Genomic DNA, 22,411 nt, shown 5'->3' on the forward strand with positions numbered 1-22,411 from the left:
AGGCAAATCTCCCCCACGTTTGGTGCGTAAGACGGAGTTACCCCAGCCTTCTTCAACTTCTGGAAGTACAGGGATTTCCCTCCCTGGAATTGAGAGAACCATGACTGAAATTGGAGATTTGGCCTCATCAGTGGTTACTACTCCATTAGAAGAAACTGGAGTACGAACCCATCCTCTTTCTTTTTCATTTTCAATGATTGCTGACTGGCCTGAGCTTTTTGAAGAATTCGGGCAACTTGAGATAAGGCTGAAATCTTTAAAGCGTTCTTTTGAACCTTCCGGCTTTCAAGAGAAATGCCGAGCTTTCCAAGAATGGGTGAGGAATGACTTCTCATCTTCGTTCAGCCTCAAGGCTCTTCATGACATAGAAAATGTTACGATAAAGCTTTTCAAAGCCGGCCAGCTATCCAAAACCCAATATGATTCATTTCTCTCTTACTTCGAGAACCTGAGGGCTCACAGGGATCAACATCAGAGAGCTGAGAGACAAGCCAATCGTGTAAGATGCTTCAAGGAGAAAGAATCAAGCACTTCTGCTCAGGTCGAACAGTTGATGGATGAGGGCTTGCTGACAAAAGAAAGGATTGGAGTGGTAACTTCTGAAATCCAAAAGTTGGAAGAACAACTTGTTGCTCTTAAAGCTGAGCAAACAACTCTTCTTGGCACCCTTAAACATCAAATTGAAGAAGTGAATAAGTCAAACTTAGAGCTAGAGCACACTAGGTCTCAACTTGTTAATAGCAATACTGTTCTGATCGAACCTGGTAGAATTTTTGCAATCATGCAGACTTATCATTCCCGAATAATTACTCTAAGTGAAGATGTAAATCTATTAGACTATGATCACTTGTAACCCTTCTTTTTATCAGAATGAACATGTGTTTTGCCTCTACTTGCCTTGCTTATGGCACTATCTGAATAAAAAAATTTCTTCTTTTTAACACCCCATGAGTTGGGCAATCACACTTTTGAAAAAAAATCCCATGTTATATATCCAGGCAACTCCCTGCCACCTTTTTATTTTCTTTTCTGCTTCCCCTACTAATACCAATTTCAGGACCTGATCATGATCACTTGGTCCTTCTTCTGGTGCTATTATGACATGGGGGTATTGGAGTAACATGGGATCTATCTCCCTCTTCTTTTGCAATGAATGATGACCCCGGCTTCTCTACCCAAATCAGGTTGATCATGTTGATAGGGGCTTCTGGGAAAGGGTTTGTATCAACCATCATACTAGCTTGGAGTTTGTCAAGCAATAGCTTTCCCTTCACTATAAGGTCTTGTATCCAATCTTTGAACTGGACACAATTGGCTATGGAATGGTTGAAGGTATAGTGCAACTTGCAATATTTCTTCCCCCTTAGCTCTTATGGCTTGGGCATCTTTTTAGTACTGTCGGGCAAAATTACTCTTGCCCGCACCAATTCTTCATAGATCTCAGGTGCTTTGGCCAAATCAAATGAATAACTTTGGTACTTGGGAGCTTTCATAGGGACGAACCCTCCATCGTTCATTACGATTTTCTGGTTTTTGATGGGTTGAACCAACCCTTTCACCATCAATGGTTTGAAAGGCGTGATCATTTCAGCAGCACAAACATCAATTTCCTCTTTATCATGGTCATCTTCATGCTCTGCCATTGCTTCTTCTACCTCCACACGATGAATTTCAGCTTTGTTTTTGTAAAAAGGATGAACCTTGGAAGTATTCTTCACTTGTTGATCTTCTAGCATCAACCTTTCATACTTTGTGGCGGCGATTACCAACTCCTGTAACTCGTTGAATTGCGTATCATAGAACCTTTTCCTCATAGGTAATCTCAAAGCCCTTTGAGCTTGGTTAACAGGGAATTGGCATCTCATTCTTGTCTTTCTGAACCTCATCATGAAATCCTCTGTGGACTCATGGTCGTATTGTTTGACTTCAACCAGGTCATTAATAGTCATTTCTGGTTCTATTCTGTAAAACTGTTCATGGAATGCCATCTCCATCTACCCCCAGTTGGCAATAGACTTAAGGGGTAATAGAGAGTACCACTGAGATGCTAGCCCCGCCAATGAATTTCCAAACAACCTCAACTTGTAGTTCGGGTTGTCTTCATATGCCACACAATGATTGGAGAATTTGAAAATGTGATCTCTGGATGACACACTGCCATCTTCTCCTGTGAATGTTAGGAATGCGGGCATTTTGAAGTTGAGAGGAAATGGGTTTTGCTCATCAATGTATTCAAGATAAGGTTTTTTATAAGTAACCCTGAATACTGGACGAGCTCGTGGTTGAGCATTATGAGCCACCGTCCTCCTTAATTCAGCCAATTCCTCCCTCAGTTGCTGAGTAGCTGTATTATTATCATGGAAGATAAGAGCAGACTCGTTCTTTGGGATTCGGTCATAGCCGGCACCTGCTTCCTTCTTTGATTCGAGCTTTCTCCAGTTGGCTCATCCTCCCTTATTAGCCAACATAGGTGTCTTATAAGGAGAAGGCTTATATGAGGTTGTGAAGCCTTCATGTCTGTTGGATTCTCCGGTCATTATGGGCATCCCATACTTCGTTCTTTCTTGTTCACTCTGCTTCCTATTATTAAATGATAATAATGGGAAGCTAGGGAATTCTTTCTCTATAACCTGTTCAATCATGGGTTAACTTCCTTCAAGAACTCCCTTTTTCTTTCCCTTATCCCTTTCTTCTTCAAATAGCGGAAATAGGGGAATAATTGGTTTACTTCTAGAGGTAGCCTGGCTCATCACACCTCCTTAAGCACATTTTGGGGTAGAGAACTCTAGATCTAGTCTCCTATGTAGATTTCATGTTAAGGGACAAAGTCTACTTACTTCTCCCTTGGTTTCCAAAGAAATCATTTCCATGCTCTTCAATACTTGTATCATAGTAGCCTGCAACTCTTCATTAGTTTCTCCTTCAGACCTTCCAGATGAAGTCAGGTTTTCCAAGACCACCTGTCCTGATGGAGAAGAAGGATTTCCTTGTTGATCTGTCATCTTTAGCAAAGGTTGAGATGATTCGTACTTTTGTGCTCTTTCTGAAAGTTTTATGGCTTCTCTTCTTCGACATATGAGATTGAAAAGTAGTCCCACTGGGCGTGCCAAAACTATGTTTGTCTGGAGGAATTTTTGATGGAGACGTTTCCTGGCCGACAAGCACACAGCTCCCCAAGAGGTTGGCGCCGGTTGATATTGTCTGTCAGGCTTCTACTTATTGGCGAGCTTGTCGGGCAAGGCTGATCGTCTTGCAACTTCCTCTCTTTGTGATTTACAAAGAGTTTGAGAGCTAGAATAGGAGATTGGGAAATAAGTTTACATGAGGGAATCGATATTACAACAAGATTCAGACAAGGTAGTAGAGCTTTTACAAAGGCTTTTGGTGAAGGTTAATCCTGAAAAGGATGAAGGCTTGGTGCTAACTACGGCTTCGTATGCAAATCTGGTTTGAGCAGAGTTTGTGTATTTTTTTGTTTGATTGAGTGTCTTTATCTCTGATTTTTCTTTCCCTTTTTATAGATGATTTGGCTTGACTGTCTGCAGCATCGATCTTGCCCGAATGTGGCTGAAGGGTAGTGACTCATCAACTTTTTACTTGTACTGCCATTATAAAGTACTTTTGGGCTGATTAACTGGCTAGTCTACACCACTTGACTTCTAGGTAGGTGAGCAAGTTGCTCAAGTGATCTGCACTTAGTCGGGAAAAGGGCTTCTTCCGCCTTCTGGGCTTCGGCTGAGCCTTGAGCTTCTTTCCTTCTATACCTTCTTCTGGGCTAACTTCATTTTGAGCCCAAAGTTTCAGTTTTAACCCAAACACCACCACCGTGGCTCTCCGATGACACACACACACACACACTCATCCTCACACCCAACTAGCCATGACGCACCACCCATCACCATCACTTGGACCACCATTCTCTCCCTCACATCTCTGGTCTATCTTTGGCACTATGCACAATCATTGTGCAAGTGTTTTCCAAAGAAGGTAAGTTAAACCACTCTTCCATCTTCCTCCCTAGTAGTTTAGAAGGCTTAGTGGTTGCTAAAATATGGTTTTTGGTGAAGGTTTAAACGTGAAAACTGCTCGGGGAGCATTCTCCATATTTCCCGACGAGCACCACCACTTTTGAGGTAATTTTCGGTCAAAATACGACGAGTTGGCATGCTTGCAAGGTGTCAATCTCTTCGTCTCGCTGAGTACTACAACTTTCCTTTTTGTTTCACCCAATTTTGTTAAGCATTGAAGACGTTATACTCATTTGAATCTTACCCAGTTTCCGGCGACCTCTGCTGCTTTCGAGGTGTTTTCCGGCCAAAACACGACAAGTTAGATATTGTGTGAGGTACTATTTTCTTCGTCTTTTCGAGAACTACAACTTTCGTTTTTGAATCACTCGATTTCGTTGCGTCTTGACAAAGTTATGGCCGTTTAAAGTTGGTGTAGATTTCCGGCCGAAATCCTGCCTTCTTCTTCCTTGGGTCCGGCGACCCATCAAGAATAGGCCTTTTGGGCCTTTCCTGCCAAGCCCAACCCAAAACCCTTAGGCTTAAGGCCTTCGGGCCTTTTGAACCAGGGCCCTAAGCCCTCTCCTCTAAACCTAGCCCACCTAATTAGCTAAACCCTTAGCCCTAACCTATCCAAACCCTTTATGGGAATATTCCACTAGGGAATATTCCATTAGAGAATATTTCGTCCAGGAATATTCTGTTGACATTTACGAAATTTAACTGAGACCTTTCTTAGGGTAATTCGATATTCTGAATCTGTTTCCAATGTCCATTTTCCCAAATTCAATTGTTATAATAGAGTTTTATTAATTGGACCATTTATGTGCTTAGGGGTAATATTTGTGACGTTTATGTGGTTGCTAGTTTGCGTGGTTCTTCGGCAGCTAAGTATCTGTAAGTGGACTCTTTCTAAAATGCATGTTTTAATAGTAGAAATGCATACATGAAAGGCATGATTTAATGATTACATTTTATGAAACGATTTGAGATAACATGCTTACTGAGGCTAGTTTGAAACTTATAGATATCCGATGGATGACGATATGATATTTAGAACATATTTCAAACACCTCTTTATAGTATAGATGATGGATGATTTTATACTATGAAGTTGCTTTTCAATATATATATGTTCAATGGTTTTGTACTTACCTAGTGGTCCTTTCCGCTACAAGACGTAGGGATAGATTTCGGTCCGTCCCGGGCGACGGTTTCATGTTGGCATAGGGCCTGGAGTGTGTTTCCTCTGGCTATTTAGCACAAGGACGAGAAGCTGGCATGGGGCCTGAAGTGTATTTTCCTCTGACGATCTGCTCAGAGACGGAGAGCTGGCATTGAGCCTGGGGGTTATCGGACAATTCACTAGTGATTATTACATATACAAGTTATGATTTGAGACATTGCACGACATGCTAGGTTTCAGAAAACCTATGTTTATCATGATATATACGTGTTTTCATAAAACTTGGGGGTTAGTATATTGATAATTGTTTTATTGTATATATCAACTTGGTCCACTCATGTTTGTTTTGCGCCCCCTTCAGGGCTTAGAATCGAGACATACAATCCCGGCATCCAGACACTTCCATATTGGCATCTTCGAGTCCTATTGGTGTGGGACCCATTCTTTTATTCATTCAATTTTATATTAATTCTTTTAATATTCTAGTTAGTTGTATGCTGTAAACACGTTCCTTAAATGCATATTCTTTATTCTTGTATATTTATAAACCTTATCTAGTCCTTGTTTTCAGCATTTGCACTTAATAAATGGCTTTCGTCACCCTCAGGTGTCAGCCAGCACGTGCCTATCCTGATATTCGGGGAAATATCAGGATCGGGGCGTGTCAAGTAGATGCGCAAAAGAGATGTAAAGCAAATAGACAATAAGTGAATTAGACTAATGACGTCACGTGGTGCGCAATAGTCTGTTGAAGAATTAATCATATCTTTATTCGTTAAGCGTTTTTATTAACATCATTCTTTTTCTGTTTAGCATCGTAAAAACTCCTTTGATTATCTTAAGGCAATTCCACATATAGGCATAAGGATCCGACAATTGAGAACCCGACATGCCTGGACTAAAAAAAAATTGAAAACTAATAAAAATAGTTTAAAAATTTTCAATTTTAACGATAAGGACAAAATAAATGGTAAAATGATTAGTACCAAGATTGATTTTTTAATGTAAAATGTGGTTTTTCGTTAAATTGAGTAGTACTAAGAACTTTTCGTTAAAGTTCTATATACCCAATGGCAGAGGGCCGTAATTTCAACTTAACTTCAGGCCCTTTTATGAATATTCCAAAAGAAAATATCTAGCCACTAGGCAAACACGTACGGAAAGAAATTCTCGAACTTTCCCCGCCGTATCTGTAACCAAGGAAGAAAAAATCGATAATATCGGCGAAATATCGCCGATATTATCGGTTTTTCACGGTATCGATATTTTAATAGGTATCCTGACACACCCCGTCCCGAAGGAGGGCATGCTGGCCGTCACGTGAGAGTGACGTAACCATTTGCACAGTACGGAAGCTTTAAGATACAATTTAAATTGATACACCCGAAGGTGAGTCCTAATTTTGTCCAATCTGTCAGAACACCGTCGAATTCCTCGTAGTCACCACACCTTTGTGATTCCTGAACCTGGAGGGGCGCAAAACCAAAATTGAGTGGGTCAGTAAAACAATTCTTTTCCAAATCCAAACATTTCTCAAAACGTTGTAACCCCTCTCCGTAAAACCTGTATACTTTCCCAGAAATGTAAAATATAAATATACATATATATTCTCAAAACTTCATTTTTACTATCTCAACATTATCTCTTTATCAATCATGCCATGCCATGTCATCTCAACATTTCTCATATTAATTATGCCATGCCACATTATCTCAACAGTAATAAGGTATGAATGCATCAACATAATCATATCAGGTGCAAGAAAGTAATCAACCGTAGGCCCTCTAATAGCCCTATACGGTTGAACCTAGAGCTCAAAATCTATCATTATCACTCTACCGGAGTCACCTCTGTGACCCGTCCGGCCTTCTGCACACAAGTTACGCTCTAGTGCTTCTCATAAATCATCTGTGCACATAATCTAAGGTCACCCACCAGTCGGAATCTCACTAACACTCTCGCGACTGGCCTGTCGTACCCACTCCGCGTGGACTGTACGACTAGCATCTACTTGGATCCAAGGCGAGCGTGCGATGCGGTGAATACTATAAGCACTAAACCATGGTGCAGGATTTGAGCTCAATATATATCATCATCATCATAACAGTAATTAAATACTCATCTGTGCGTCCACCGCACCATTTCATACATATGCATCATAAATCAATTCTTACCTGTGCGTCCACCGCACCAATTCATACATATGCATCATAAATCAATTCTTACCTGTGCGTCCACCGCACCAATTCATACATATGCATCATATATTAATTCATGCATGGCATTTCAACTCACATTTCTATATACTTTTCATATCAATTCTATGCATGGTATTTCACTTCCCGTTTTTCCACATAACTCATATGCATTTCATTTTAAACATATTTTCATTTCAATTCAATTTCTGGGAAACGTCAAGTATATATATATACGGAAAACAAAACTGCCCACTCACCTGGAGTTCGTCCAACAACTCCCTAGCACCACACATCAAGGCGTCACGACGATCGCCGCCTAGAATAGTAATCAAATCCAACCTCAGAATTCATATCGATAGAATATATAACTTATATAAAATACGTCACTACGTAGTTCAATCCGGAAGATCTGCCACTCAGATTTTAAATCCATAACTTCCAGAGGTCCACAATATATCTCTAGGATAACATCCTAAAATTTCATTACCATCCAACGGTTGGATCTCCGTCAATTTCCAAAACTAAGTGACGGTTAACATTCTATATTATGGACTTACAACTCCAATTTCGGAAGATCCGCAAATCGGATTCCCAATCTGTAAGTTCCTATAATCCTCAAATATTACGTATTACAACGTATCAAAGTTTGGTGATGATCCAACGGTTGGATCATCAATTCACATTTTCACCTAATGTGAAAACTATAAAACGTTATTTGAACACCTAACCAACAATCCTTAATAACTTTCTCATACGGTGTTCAATTTAGGTATATGAATATACCACAGTGATCTACTCGACGTCACGGACGTCGACATATTTTTAAAATAATTTTATTTTTATTTATTTTTTATTTTTACTGTAGCACCTTCTTCTTCCTTGGGTCGCCGGACTGGTTTTTCCGGCGGCCGTTTTCCGGGCAGTTTTTCAAATTGCCATAACTTTGTCATTTCTCAACGAAATCAAGTGATTCAAAAACGAAAGTTGTAGCCCTTGAAGAGACAAAGAGAATGGTACCTTGCACAACACCTAGTTCGCCGTGGTTTGGCCGGAAACTGCCTCGAAAGCCTCGGAGGTCGTCGGAAACTGGGTATTTTTCAAATGAGTATAACTTCTTCAATACTCAACGAAATTGAGTGAAACAAAAAGGAAAGTTGTAGTACTTGACGAGACGAAGAGATTGATACCTACCTCGACTCCTAACTCTCCGGGGATTCGCCGGAAAACGCCTCGAAAGCTCCGGCCAAACTTTGAACTTGTCGATCTCCGTGTTCTTACGTCCAAAAACTTCCAACGAAGCACTCCGAGCTTCCTTGGGACCTTACTAAACTCGCTGTGATCTTGTTTTAGCCTAAAACGTAACCAATTCAAAGCTCATGAACAGTGTCATCTCACGGCAACTTTAGAACTAGGGTTTTCGAAGTGAAACTCACCTGAAATTGGTATCCCCGTGCTCGTGAAGTCCCCAGGATCACGATGGTGGTCTTAAATGGAACGTTGGTATAGGTTTTAGGTGGTTTTGGTGGTTGCCCGTGCGTTCGAGAAGAAGAGAGAGAATGAGAGTTTCTGAGGAAGAGCTGAGGAAGAGAGAGAGTATGAAGGACAGTATACGGGAAATGGGGAGGGTTTTGAGGTGTGGGGATCCCACATGTCCAAACCAATCCCAATTTCATAAAATTCCATCATAAAATTTAAGTCTAAGTCTCCACTCCAATTACCAAATTTTTTTTTGGAGCTTAGATATAACGAACGTGAAAATTATACCTTAGTCACGTATTAGGGACATTTCCGTAATTTCATGTCCTCGGAATTAAAAATTCCGGCGCGGGCTGTGACAATCTCCCCTCCTTATAGAATTTCGTCCCCGAAATTCCAGCAACCAACCAAATCATCTATACTCATACAATAGCCTCGGATAAATCTCTCTCATCCGATTCTCTTTCTCCCACACAATTTTCTACTGAATGATTTCCTTCACAAAGCTTTTACTACTTACTCTGTCTTAATTCTTAGGACCTTCTTTTTCCAATCCAAAGTCGACATTAGTTCCTCACCAATCATATCCGGCTTAATTCTCAATAGTTGCACCAAAGTCCCATGTAACGACCCTGCCACTTAGTGACAACGCATCGAACACAAAATACATTATGTGCCTTAGCCAATTCTGAAGGCATCACAAACTTGTATGCAACTTTATTGATTCCTTTAGTGAGAAAAAAAAAAAATGGTCTGATGTGTCTAAATCTTATCTTGTCTCTTTTCCAATTCTCGTCATTTCTGTTCGCGGTGAATTTTCCAAAAATATCAAACCATTTACCTTACACACTCGATTAGTGGCATATCCATCTGTTGATCTCTTTTGCCATTCCTGGTTACTTCAGGTTAACTTAATCACCTGAATACTTTGAGGAAACTCATCCATAGTCTCAGGGTCTACTAAAACTCTTTCTTGATCGAATCCTTCTCTACCCAGAAACATTCCATTCACAAGTCATCAAAAACCGACTCACATGACACATTTCATGATCCTTATGGCGTTACTTCGGAAACTGCACAACCAACATACTTAAGAAACTCAGCAGTTCCGTAAACCAATTCTCTTTTCCATAAAACAAATAAGTAATGTTGCACTGTCTGGGAAAGGTTATTACTCAACACTGGAGTAAATGTACTAACTTGTTACTTAACAAGTATAACTTCTTCTCGATCTTCCATTCTTAATTTTTCTTCCGTTGGTTTTCAATCCACAAGATGATACTCTTGGCAAACGTGCCAGACATTAATCTTACTGTAGTCTTCTCACCAAGTGCTTGAGCTAGAACAAACTTTACGATCACCCTGATCGTACAATCATGTTCATTAAGCAATACAATTCACTTTCGCTGCCTCATATCAAAATCCTTCCAAGTAATGGATATTGAAGACTTTTTGGATTCGTAAAAATCTTGCATTCTTACCAAATATAATGCCTTCATAACTTCACAGCAAGAATGGTAATCATGACTTCCAAGTCACCCGTAGGGTAATTCATCTTATGAGATTCCATTTATCGTGAAACGTATGCAATCACCCTAACATTTGCATCAACATGCCTCCAATACCATTCAAGAAACATCACTAAAAATTTATGATTACCACTATTCTTTGGGAATACCAAAATACGTGCATGAGTGAGGAAATACTTCAGTTGTTGAATCCTTTGCTCACAATTTCCTTCCCACTCATACATAACCTCCTTTCTCAACAGTCTCGTCAATGACAAAGCAATGACTGAAAAATCTTTCACAACCATCCAAGATAGCCTGGTAAGCTAAGAAATTCCGAATCTCAATTACAGTTCGTGGTTGTTCCAATTCCTCAATTTCTGCTATCTTTTAAGGATTCACTTGAATACCTTAAGAATATATAACAAATCTCAGAATGCCACCTGATTCATCTAACTTTAGCATTTGCTACTTAGCATACAACCGACATTCTTCCAATCTTTGTTCCACCGACTTAATACATTTACATGCTCTGCTCTGGCTCAGAATATGCCAGAATATCTTCAATGAAAATGATATCTATTTATCAAGGCATTATTGGAATACTTCATCCAATAACTCATAAAACAGCATGAGTATCCATATAGCATCACCATAATTCATAAAACAATCTTAAGAACAACGTCGCTCATAATCTTTAATTGGTAATAACCAGACCTCAATTCAATCTTTGAATCTTCGCAATTACTTCTGAGCTGGTTAAATAAACATCAGTACATCACCATGGATAACGGTTCTCAATCGTTACCCGACTCCATTGTCTATAATCAATGAACAGTCTCAAGATCCATTTTCTTTCTCACCAACAAACTGGTGCTCCTCAAGAGTGTTGTACTGCCCGCGCCGGAATTTTTAATTCCGAGGACATGAAATTACGGAAATGTCCCTAATACGTGACTAAGGTATAATTTTCACGTTCGTTATATCTAAGCTCCAAAAAAAAATTTGGTAATTGGAGTGGAGACTTAGACTTAAATTTTATGATGGAATTTTATGAAATTGGGATTGGTTTGGACATGTGGGATCCCCACACCTCAAAACCCTCCCCATTTCCCGTATACTGTCCTTCATACTCTCTCTCTTCCTCAGCTCTTCCTCAGAAACTCTCATTCTCTCTCTTCTTCTCGAACGCACGGGCAACCACCAAAACCACCTAAAACCTATACCAACGTTCCATTTAAGACCACCATCGTGATCCTGGGGACTTCACGAGCACGGGGATACCAATTTCAGGTGAGTTTCACTTCGAAAACCCTAGTTCTAAAGTTGCCGTGAGATGACACTGTTCATGAGCTTTGAATTGGTTACGTTTTAGGCTAAAACAAGATCACAGCGAGTTTAGTAAGGTCCCAAGGAAGCTCGGAGTGCTTCGTTGGAAGTTTTTGGACGTAAGAACACGGAGATCGACAAGTTCAAAGTTTGGCCGGAGCTTTCGAGGCGTTTTCCGGCGAATCCCCGGAGAGTTAGGAGTCGAGGTAGGTATCAATCTCTTCGTCTCGTCAAGTACTACAACTTTCCTTTTTGTTTCACTCAATTTCGTTGAGTATTGAAGAAGTTATACTCATTTGAAAAATACCCAGTTTCCGACGACCTCCGAGGCTTTCGAGGCAGTTTCCGGCCAAACCACGGCGAACTAGGTGTTGTGCAAGGTACCATTCTCTTTGTCTCTTCAAGGGCTACAACTTTCGTTTTTGAATCACTTGATTTCGTTGAGAAATGACAAAGTTATGGCAATTTGAAAAACTGCCCGGAAAACGGCCGCCGGAAAAACCAGTCCGGCGACCCAAGGAAGAAGAAGGTGCTACAGTAAAAATAAAAAATAAATAAAAATAAAATTATTTTAAAAATATGTCGACGTCCGTGACGTCGAGTAGATCACTGTGGTATATTCATATACCTAAATTGAACACCGTATGAGAAAGTTATTAAGGATTGTTGGTTAGGTGTTCAAATAACGTTTTATAGTTTTCACATTAGGTGAAAATGTGAATTGATGATCCAACCGTTGGATCATCACCAAACTTTGATACGTTGTAATACGTAATATTTGAGGATTATAGGAACTTACAGATTGGGAATCCGATTTGCGGATCTTCCGAAATTGGAGTTGTAAGTCCATAATATAGAATGTTAACCGTCACTTAGTTTTGGAAATTGACGGAGATCCAACCGTTGGATGGTAATGAAATTTTAGGATGTTATCCTAGAGATATATTGTGGACCTCTGGAAGTTATGGATTTAAAATCTGAGTGGCAGATCTTCCGGATTGAACTACGTAGTGACGTATTTTATATAAGTTATATATTCTATCGATATGAATTCTGAGGTTGGATTTGATTACTATTCTAGGCGGCGATCGTCGTGACGCCTTGATGTGTGGTGCTAGGGAGTTGTTGGACGAACTCCAGGTGAGTGGGCAGTTTTGTTTTCCGTATATATATATACTTGACGTTTCCCAGAAATTGAATTGAAATGAAAATATGTTTAAAATGAAATGCATATGAGTTATGTGGAAAAACGGGAAGTGAAATACCATGCATAGAATTGATATGAAAAGTATATAGAAATGTGAGTTGAAATGCCATGCATGAATTAATATATGATGCATATGTATGAATTGGTGCGGTGGACGCACAGGTAAGAATTGATTTATGATGCATATGTATGAATTGGTGCGGTGGACGCACAGGTAAGAATTGATTTATGATGCATATGTATGAAATGGTGCGGTGGACGCACAGATGAGTATTTAATTACTGTTATGATGATGATGATATATATTGAGCTCAAATCCTGCACCATGGTTTAGTGCTTATAGTATTCACCGCATCGCACGCTCGCCTTGGATCCAAGTAGATGCTAGTCGTACAGTCCACGCGGAGTGGGTACGACAGGCCAGTCGCGAGAGTGTTAGTGAGATTCCGACTGGTGGGTGACCTTAGATTATGTGCACAGATGATTTATGAGAAGCACTAGAGCGTAACTTGTGTGCAGAAGGCCGGACGGGTCACAGAGGTGACTCCGGTAGAGTGATAATGATAGATTTTGAGCTCTAGGTTCAACCGTATAGGGCTATTAGAGGGCCTACGGTTGATTACTTTCTTGCACCTGATATGATTATGTTGATGCATTCATACCTTATTACTGTTGAGATAATGTGGCATGGCATAATTAATATGAGAAATGTTGAGATGACATGGCATGGCATGATTGATAAAGAGATAATGTTGAGATAGTAAAAATGAAGTTTTGAGAATATATATGTATATTTATATTTTACATTTCTGGGAAAGTATACAGGTTTTACGGAGAGGGGTTACAACGTTTTGAGAAATGTTTGGATTTGGAAAAGAATTGTTTTACTGACCCACTCAATTTTGGTTTTGCGCCCCTCCAGGTTCAGGAATCACAAAGGTGTGGTGACTACGAGGAATTCGACGGTGTTCTGACAGATTGGACAAAATTAGGACTCACCTTCGGGTGTATCAATTTAAATTGTATCTTAAAGCTTCCGTACTGTGCAAATGGTTACGTCACTCTCACGTGACGGCCAGCATGCCCTCCTTCGGGACGGGGTGTGTCATATCCAACGGGGTTTCGTCAAAATATCGTGATATTATCGATAATATCGCGACATTTCCGAAATTATCGCGATATTTTTGGAACTGTGCTACTCGGAGAAGAACGCCGGAGCTTCTACAGCTCCAGCCGACTGTAAAACAGGACCCTAGACTCCGATCTAGGTATCAAAATGAAATAGAAGACGAGATGAAACACACAAAATCTGAAGCAGGTGCGATGGTGTACGTGTGTGTATGTGGGTCTCGGACCCTCGGTGCAGAGAGAAAGGAGAGAGACGACGCCGACGAGGGAGGAGCAGAAGGCGATGTGGGAGAAGGATCGAGAGACCTTGGGTCTCTGTGCGTGTGTGTGGGAGATCTGTGTGTGTGTGGGAGAATGGAGAAAGGGGGAGAAGGGAGCTCAGAGAAAGAGAAAGATCGAGAGAGAATGAAATGAGAGATGGAGAGCCGTTCGGCTCGGGTGTCAAGGAATTGCAGAGGGCTTTTTTCATTTTTCTACAATTAAAAAAAAAAACCAAAGGAATGGACATAAAGAGCCGTTTGACTCCGGGTTTGATGCAAAGAAGAGATGGCTCAGCTCTGGGCTTGAGGCAGATAGATGCATAGCATCCAATGTGAGATCAAAACTGCAGCTAGGGTTTTATGGTGCACGTGTGTGCATGCATGTGAGCTGCAATTGGGCTAACATAAAGAAGCCTTTTTATTTTATTTTTTATTTTTTATTTTATTTTTCTGTTAATTCATTCTCTGTTAGTTATTTTCTTTCATTTTTATTTTCATGTTTTACATAGTTTAGTTTATCTTAGTTCCAGTTTTTTTTTTTAGTTTGTTCTTTCTTTTCCACACCTTGAGGACAATGTGTGATTTAAGTTTGAGGGTGGAAAATAAGAAATTTTAGGTTTTTAATTTTTGTGTCAAGTTAAAAATTTTCGTTTTTAAGTTAATATCCATAGTTTATTTTAAGCGTTAGAATAAATGGACAAGGCGAAGGTTAATTTCATATTAAAGTCTTTTCTATTTATCGTCAATTAAACATTAATTCACGAATTATACTTTGAAAATTTGCATTATATATAAATGATTATGGTGTGTTTAAACTTTTTTCATTAATTACTACATATTTTCTATACTCACAATGTTTGTCAGCTCGCTATATAATCAACTTGATAATGTTAAATCCATCATGCAATGCATTTCCTTCCAATTTTTTGTGATAAACTAATAGATAATTGACTAAATAAACATCCTGCAAAGTTTCAATAAAAATTTCCAAGTTTTTCTTACAATTTCCGTGGTTTCCATGTAATTTTTATCGATATCGATATTATCTCGATATTTCCATCGATATTTCCGTGTTTTCGGACTACCGATATTTCCGATATTACTGATATTTTCTTCCTTGTCTGTAACCAACATATTTTCTCCGTCTCCAAACAAACGTCACCACTAAAAAAACCCGAGAGAAACGCATAGAGCCTCCTCTTCTTCTTCCTCTCTCCGACAGGCTCACGCACACAATTCCCCATGTACCTTCTTTCTTCAATAGTTCAATCCAAGATTTTGTATTTAAAGGACTGATCAGTTTGTTGATTTCGTTGCTCCTTGTTCGAAATCTTACGTGCTTTTTAGAAACTAAACCCAACTTGCTGCTAGCTGCTGTTTCGAGCGGGTTTTTGATGAACTTCAAGAGGCATCTTAGTGGCGAGGATGGCAAGGAGTTTGAATTTCCGGTTCCAGAACCGAAAAGGAGACTTACTTTTACCAAGTAGGTAGTTCAGTTTGAGTATAAGTTTAGTTAGTGCTTTTCATAAGAGACTGTAGGAGAATGGAATCAGCACCGTGGAGGACTTCCTGCAGTCGTACATGAAAGATGCATCCTCGCTGCGAAATGTAAGGAAATCATTTCTTATGCTAAGTAGTGTGCCTAGAGTAGTTTATACCCGTAGTTTAATATATATATCTGTCTAATATGTAGGTTTTGCGTGGGATCTCGAACAAGATATGGGATACAATCGTAGTGCATGCTATGGCCTGTAAGTTGGACGATCCTAAGTTCTATGCCTACCACAGAGCTGAGCAAGACGTAATAAGTCTCATTTTCAATTCCATCCACGGACTCGCATCAGAAGGTACGCGTACTACACATTTTCGAGCTCCTTTTCATTTTCTAATCTTTAACGCGTATTCTTGATCTGCCTTAATTTGTCAGTTGCTTGGTTCCGAAGACAGAGAATTGATGCGTATTTAAAATATTCATTAGTGCTAAAAAATGATGAGCTCCCTAATTCTGTATGAAGATGCGGGTGGAAGCTTTGAAGAAGCAGGCTTATCGAAATGTAAGAGATTTGTTGCCCATCGATGCTTCGACTATATTTGGCCTTTCGAAGCCTTTGCCAGTTCCACAAGCTGACTCATTCGCTTGTCCAAACCCTGATATGCAGCAAGTTGAATTTCAGTTAACACATCAAGGTTAAATGTTACATTATGTACATGTTATTAGATGATGAATAATGTAACATCCCACATCGGAAACCTCATAAATAAAATCCACACGTAGGGACAATATCGTTGTTGATTAGAAGTGTATGTTGGTCGTCTCTTTGAAATCTTGACATTTTAGCATGTTTTGCCTTACCTATGCTTTTCCAAGTAACTAAAAACCAAGTATTTTTTCACAGATGAACTCCCAATACAACTAGGTTTCAACCATGCACCAACTTCAACCTCATGTCCCTACCAAGCAGAAGGTAGCAGCAATCAGCTAATGGTTTCTGTGGCACAACCTAGCCATCCAATACAACTCCGAAGCAGCAAGCTCTTCGATGGAGGATCTTAGCTCCATTATCTACAACGGGGAAAGCGGTTGGCCGCCTGTCGGTGGTTTTCAAGCGCCAATTGTCCCAACTGGTCATTTAGGCACAGAAAACCCTTTCCAGTTTCAAGCATCAACTTGTTCCCCTGCAAACCCAACATGGGGACAAGCAGGCGGCTTCTACTTCACTTCAAGTAGCGAAGCAGAAGACGGGCATTTCTCTCTTCCTTCTTTTGTACATAGCGCAGGGACTAGACGGAAACCCAGGGAATGCTGGTGCAAGCTTCGTGCCACCATTAAATGGTCGGTTTCGGTTAGTAGGGATGTGGCTGCTAAAAGAATGGCAAGGCGTCCTCCTATGCATCTGAACTACTAGAAGACATGCAGTTTCATCTTCTCTGGCTTAGTTTGTTAATTACTATTCTAGTCCTAGATGTGCTAAGCTTAGGACCGTTTGGTAAGAGCTTTTAATCGACTGAAAACACTTTTAGAAAAAATGTCTTGGGTTTCAAAAGCATTTGAAGTGCTTCCTGCAAAAAACATATAACTAGTGCACTTCAAGTGTTTTTTCATGCTTAACTTACATTTTTACTAAAGATTGGTTTAAAAAATATTTTCTCTAAAAACGGTTGCAATCGTCTAAAAGCACTTTCAAAACGAGTTATACATAATTCACAAGTTTTACTTTCCTGCAGTTAATTGAACATATTGTACATAGTATCAAAATGAAAATTTGGCTTCTAAAAAGAAATACAGTATAAAAATTACTATGCAGAAATGAGGCGCACAAGCAAACTGACATTAATGACCGAACTACAGCGTCACGTGGGGTGCAATACCTTATTATAAAATCAATCTAAGTGGATTTTAGAGGCTAGCACAAATAGATGCGCAAGAGATATATAAAAGCAAACAGACAGTAAGTGAATCAGACAAACGACGTCGTTTGCTTTATTCGTTAAGCGTATCTTTATTAGCAGCATTTTTTGTTTGTTAAGCATCATAAAAACGCTTTTGATTATCCGAAGGCAATTCCACATGGGCATAAGGATCCGACAGTTGAGAACCCGACATGCCTGGGCTTTAAAAAAGCCCAATGGCCCGTAATTCAACTTAACTTCAGGCCCTTTTATGGATATGCCAAAAGAAAATATCTAGCCACCAGGCAAACGGAGTCAGTTTGCACGTACGGAAAGAAATTCTCGAACCTTCCCCGCCGAATCTGTAACCAAGATATTTCTCCGTCTCAGGACAAACGTCGCCACTTAAAAAAACCGAGAGAAACGCAGAGGGCCTCCTCTTCTTCTTCCTCTCTCCGAAAGGCTCTCACACACACACAATTTCCCTTTTCCCCCCATGGTCTGAGAGAGAAGCTTGCTGTTCTCGAAGTTCTTCGCTTTGAATTCTGAAGGCTCTCTTTTTTTTTTTTGAATTTTACTTTCTATTTTTCGATTTTTGATTATTTATTGTTGTTGGGTTTGTGGAGTGATGGATAAGGAAGGAGGATCCAACGGCGGATCTTCCTACTACGCCGTCCTTGGGATTCGCAGGGACGCCTCCTTCTCTGATATCCGCGCCGCCTACCGCAAGCTCGCTCTGGTAATTCCCCCTCCTCAAAATGCATCGTTCTCTGTTTTCTGCAAATCCATACGACGTCGTTTCTGTCATTAGAAAAGCTGAATTTTTGTGAAATCATGGTAAATTTATGAATTTTTTTGTTTTTGTTTTTTTTTAATTTGAAGAAATGGCATCCGGACAGGGCGCGAAACCAAACGGCTGCGGGAGAAGCCAACCGGCGGTTTCAGCAAATCCAAGAGGCCTACTCAGGTAACTTTGCCACTTTTCGTTCGTAACGACGTCGTTAGTTAAAAGCCTAGTAACCTTTGAATTTCTCTTTTTTCGCGCTAACGATGCCGTTTTGGTTGTCCGCAGTTCTCTCAGATCGGACGAAGCGATCAATGTACGACGCCGGGTTCTACGACCCCCTTGAAGAGCAAGACCAGGTGCGTTAAAAATATTTCACCGTACGGAATGCGCGGTAAAAAAAAGATAAAGAAAAGGACAGTAAAAAGAAAATTACGTCACTGTTTTTCAGTTTCCTTTTATGTCCCTGAATTTTTGTGAATTTGTCGGCAGGAATTTTGCGATTTCATGGACGAAATGCTGTCCATGATGAACAACGTGAAAAACGAGGTAAGGATAATGTCGTAATTTAGGAATAAACTTTCCTTTACTCGTTTGTCAAGGGATATTATGGTAATATCAGTTGATTTAAAAAAAAATTCGGGGTGTTTAATTATAAATTTGATGCAAGTGGCTCTCTATGATGGTTTGGATGTGTTTTTAATATAATTGAATATATTTGTAAAGAAAATATTTTTGGATTTTAAAACTATTTTAAGTGTTTTTTGCAATAAGCACTAGTTATGTGCTTTTTTGAAAAAATATTTTAAATGTGTTTTCAAGATTTACTTACATTTTTATTAAGGATTAATTCTAAAAATATTTTCATAAAAAACGTTTTCAGTCATTTTAAAAATATATCTAAATAAGTTCTACTACAATAATAAAGATGAGTATTGTCCTTGCATCTTGGCCTGAGCTCAAATTCCGTCAACTTTTTAATCTAATATTTGACAAAAAAAAAAGAAAAATTACAATTTTTATTATTTTAGGGGGACATTTTCGAAGATCTCCAGAGGATGTTCAACGATATGGTCGGTGGAGATGGGATGATGGGATTCGACTTCAGCGGTATGGATCCAACGGCGAACAAGAAGCCACGTGTCGGCTCTTCGAGAGGTAACGCTAGCACAGCCAAGCGCAGCACGTCTCGCTGCTAGCGCGATGTACCGGATCATGTGAAGTAACGTGTTGTTTAAAATAATCTCACCCAATTGTATTTTATTTTAATTTTATTCCTTAATTTCCCAGATTAAGATGTGATTGGAGGTTGTTAGGTTGGTGTAGGTTAAATCCAGTTTGTTGTTGGTGACGTGTTTGTTGGTGCCCTTAGTAATAATTTTTATTTACTTTTATTTCTTTTGTTGGTCTCTTTTTCTAATTTAATTTAATTTAATGTCTATACAATTATGGTGCGGATCGATTTTTATTGATTACTCTTCACCTCACAATTAACATTTTGATATGCACTAAATAATGCCACAATTTTAGACGTTTTACAATTGTCAAAGTCTTTCTGCCCATTTCATTTTAATCAACGAGGTAATCCCATGGTTATCCACTTTTTTGGGAAGTCGGAAAGATTCACATAGGTATTTCAACCTTTCTTTGACCACAAGTCTGGCTTCCACATTAGTAGCGGGTTTCGAACCCGTGGCCTTCAGTTTTTGGTTTGAATGAAGCCTCGCAATCCACTCTTTATCACTGAATCATCAGCTCGTTGCTTTCTATGTTAGGTCATCTGAAATAGATTGATAATTAAGCAAGCTACCGTTCTTAAAAAAACATAAGGGAAATAAATCTGCTTACAAGAGCCAAGTGTATATAACGTCATTCCCTTGCCTCCGTGCATAATGGTTGGTCACGCAAGGATAGGGATTGGACATGCGAGGAGAGTGACCGACACATAGGGCAACATTGCGTTGCATTTAAATCCTATCATTCAACAAGGTATCTTTGCATTCAAACGAAATTCTAGGGATTTTATTTGTCTAAAATTCCAAGTCCCACAGTAGTTAGGTGGATTGAGATCCTCACCGGATCTTACACTTCAAAGCACATAGATTCAGTAATTCAGATCATTCAATTTAAATCATGCGATCTCCATTAGTCAATTCCACTAGCCTACCACGCACACAATCTTTCTCTCCAACGCCCCTCTCTGTCTCTTGAAAGGTTCGAATCCAGTACCGGTATTTGTTTGGAACAAGTGTGGTGTTGTTGCGAGGTTGCCTTTGGTTCTATGAAAGCCATTGAAATGGAATCATCTGGTTGGGTGGTTGTACTTTGGTGTGGTTGGATTCGAGATAGAGGTGGGACAAACACTGGATTTCAATCAACAATTCTCTCTTAATTTTGGCAAAGTTGCTTTACTTGGACCCCCCACCCCTCCCAATCCCAAAGTCGTGTCTTACATTCGTTATCATGTCCCCATTTGCACCAACCTCAAATGTTATGTTCCTATTAGACTACAAAATCTAGTGGTGCTAGATTCACTCTGATATTTTCCTTCAGTTATAATTGAGTCGAGTTCGAGAATAATCATTATGGTTGACATATTTTATTACTTGTCCTATACTCCTTTCTTTTTGGTTGATACAAACGAGGGGAAAAGAAAAATCGATCTAGAATTTCGAATGCATGAGTAAATACTATTTAACCATTTGAGTTACAAGCTCTTTGCAAATCTTCACCTTTTCTTAGAATCGGAATGAATTGATATCAAGAGTGAGCATAAATCAACCAGTAAAATTTCATCGAGAATAGAAAGAGATTTAAAATATATATATATATATATATATATCAAATGAAAAAAAAATTCAGAAGGAAATCTTGTGTGAGGCCGTTGTGAAGAATTATATTTATTAGGCTCATAATTTCATAAGAGTGGTTTTGTGTACAATTAAATTTCGTCTCTAAACGCTCATATTTCTCTAAAGAACAAGAACTACAACACCATTAAAAAAAATATAACTAGAGCTTCAATCCATGTAGTCTGAAAGCTATCACACAGTGAAATAAAAAAAAGCATGATATAGTGAAATTTAACAGTTGCGAAGTTTATTAATCGCTTAATTACCGCACTTTTTACTTTATAATCCTATGAGTTCAAAGAAAATAATTATTTTCCCTAAGCCCTTTGTCGATTTGACTTGGGCTTCTTTAAGGCCTTCTTTTTTACTGGGCATGTTGGCTGGACCGATAAACTTCGGTTTAGAGAAGCCCATGAAGTCTATTTTTCTTCCTATTAAAAAAAACAAAAATAAGTGATTTTTAATATTTAAAAAATATTCATTATTTTTTCCTATAAAACAATTCTGACCTTATAAGAAATTTCAAGGAAAGTCAAACACCTCGGTTTGTCATACTCATTTTAGTTTTCTAAAATTATTTTCGACAATTAATTCTTTTTCGATATACTTTGATTACATTTTGTTGTCGTGTAAATTTAGTAATCGCATTGCTCCTACAAAAATAATTATATGCTAAATATCTAAAATGATCCATGAGATTTGTATAATCCATATGAATGATCAATGAGATTCAAAATCAATAGAAATGATCATGAGATTGTCTACCATCCATGATTTTGGTCATTGTTAAAAACTCTTTGAGCTATTTTCAAAGCTTCGTAACTCAATCGATTATTAATCAAATTTGATCCATAATACATCAAAATGAAGATAGGAAAATGTAGAATAAGATTATACCTATTTGGAAGCCCAATGGTTGCCGGAGATGGCCAGAAAATAGTCTGAAAGGTGACAAATTCGTGAGAAAACTGGAAAACTATTCGGAAACTAGGTAAACTTTAAACGTTCATAACTTCTTTAATACTCAAGGAAATCGAGTGATTCAAAAACCAAAATCATACTTCTCGATGAGACGAAGATAATGGT

At 39.0% G+C, this 22,411-nt stretch overlaps 1 protein-coding gene and 2 long non-coding RNA genes across 3 annotated transcripts; 2 read left to right on the plus strand and 1 right to left on the minus strand.

Annotated features, from left to right (window-relative positions):
- Nucleotides 1-6,386: 6,386 nt before the first annotated feature.
- On the minus strand, nucleotides 6,387-9,591 carry LOC139194926 (uncharacterized). Its single transcript, XR_011579715.1, has 5 exons — nucleotides 8,825-9,591; nucleotides 8,583-8,742; nucleotides 8,409-8,477; nucleotides 7,649-7,707; nucleotides 6,387-6,659 (listed from the first exon to the last, which is right to left on the minus strand). It is a non-coding gene; the product is annotated as an uncharacterized lncRNA (long non-coding RNA).
- A 1,860-nt stretch (nucleotides 9,592-11,451) lies between these two features.
- On the plus strand, nucleotides 11,452-14,023 carry LOC139194927 (uncharacterized). Its single transcript, XR_011579716.1, has 5 exons — nucleotides 11,452-11,668; nucleotides 11,751-11,910; nucleotides 12,016-12,084; nucleotides 12,786-12,844; nucleotides 13,834-14,023. It is a non-coding gene; the product is annotated as an uncharacterized lncRNA (long non-coding RNA).
- A 3,973-nt stretch (nucleotides 14,024-17,996) lies between these two features.
- On the plus strand, nucleotides 17,997-19,871 carry LOC114824432 (uncharacterized). Its single transcript, XM_029101422.2, has 5 exons — nucleotides 17,997-18,428; nucleotides 18,572-18,656; nucleotides 18,762-18,832; nucleotides 18,966-19,022; nucleotides 19,505-19,871. The coding sequence occupies exons 1-5, from the start codon at nucleotides 18,318-18,320 to the stop codon at nucleotides 19,670-19,672; spliced, it is 492 nt and encodes a 163-aa protein (XP_028957255.2). The 5' UTR covers nucleotides 17,997-18,317; the 3' UTR covers nucleotides 19,673-19,871.
- The last annotated feature ends 2,540 nt before the right edge of the window (nucleotides 19,872-22,411 follow it).

This window comes from Malus domestica, chromosome 04 (genome assembly GCF_042453785.1).
Source record: "Malus domestica chromosome 04, GDT2T_hap1".
Lineage (NCBI taxonomy): Eukaryota > Viridiplantae > Streptophyta > Magnoliopsida > Rosales > Rosaceae > Malus > Malus domestica.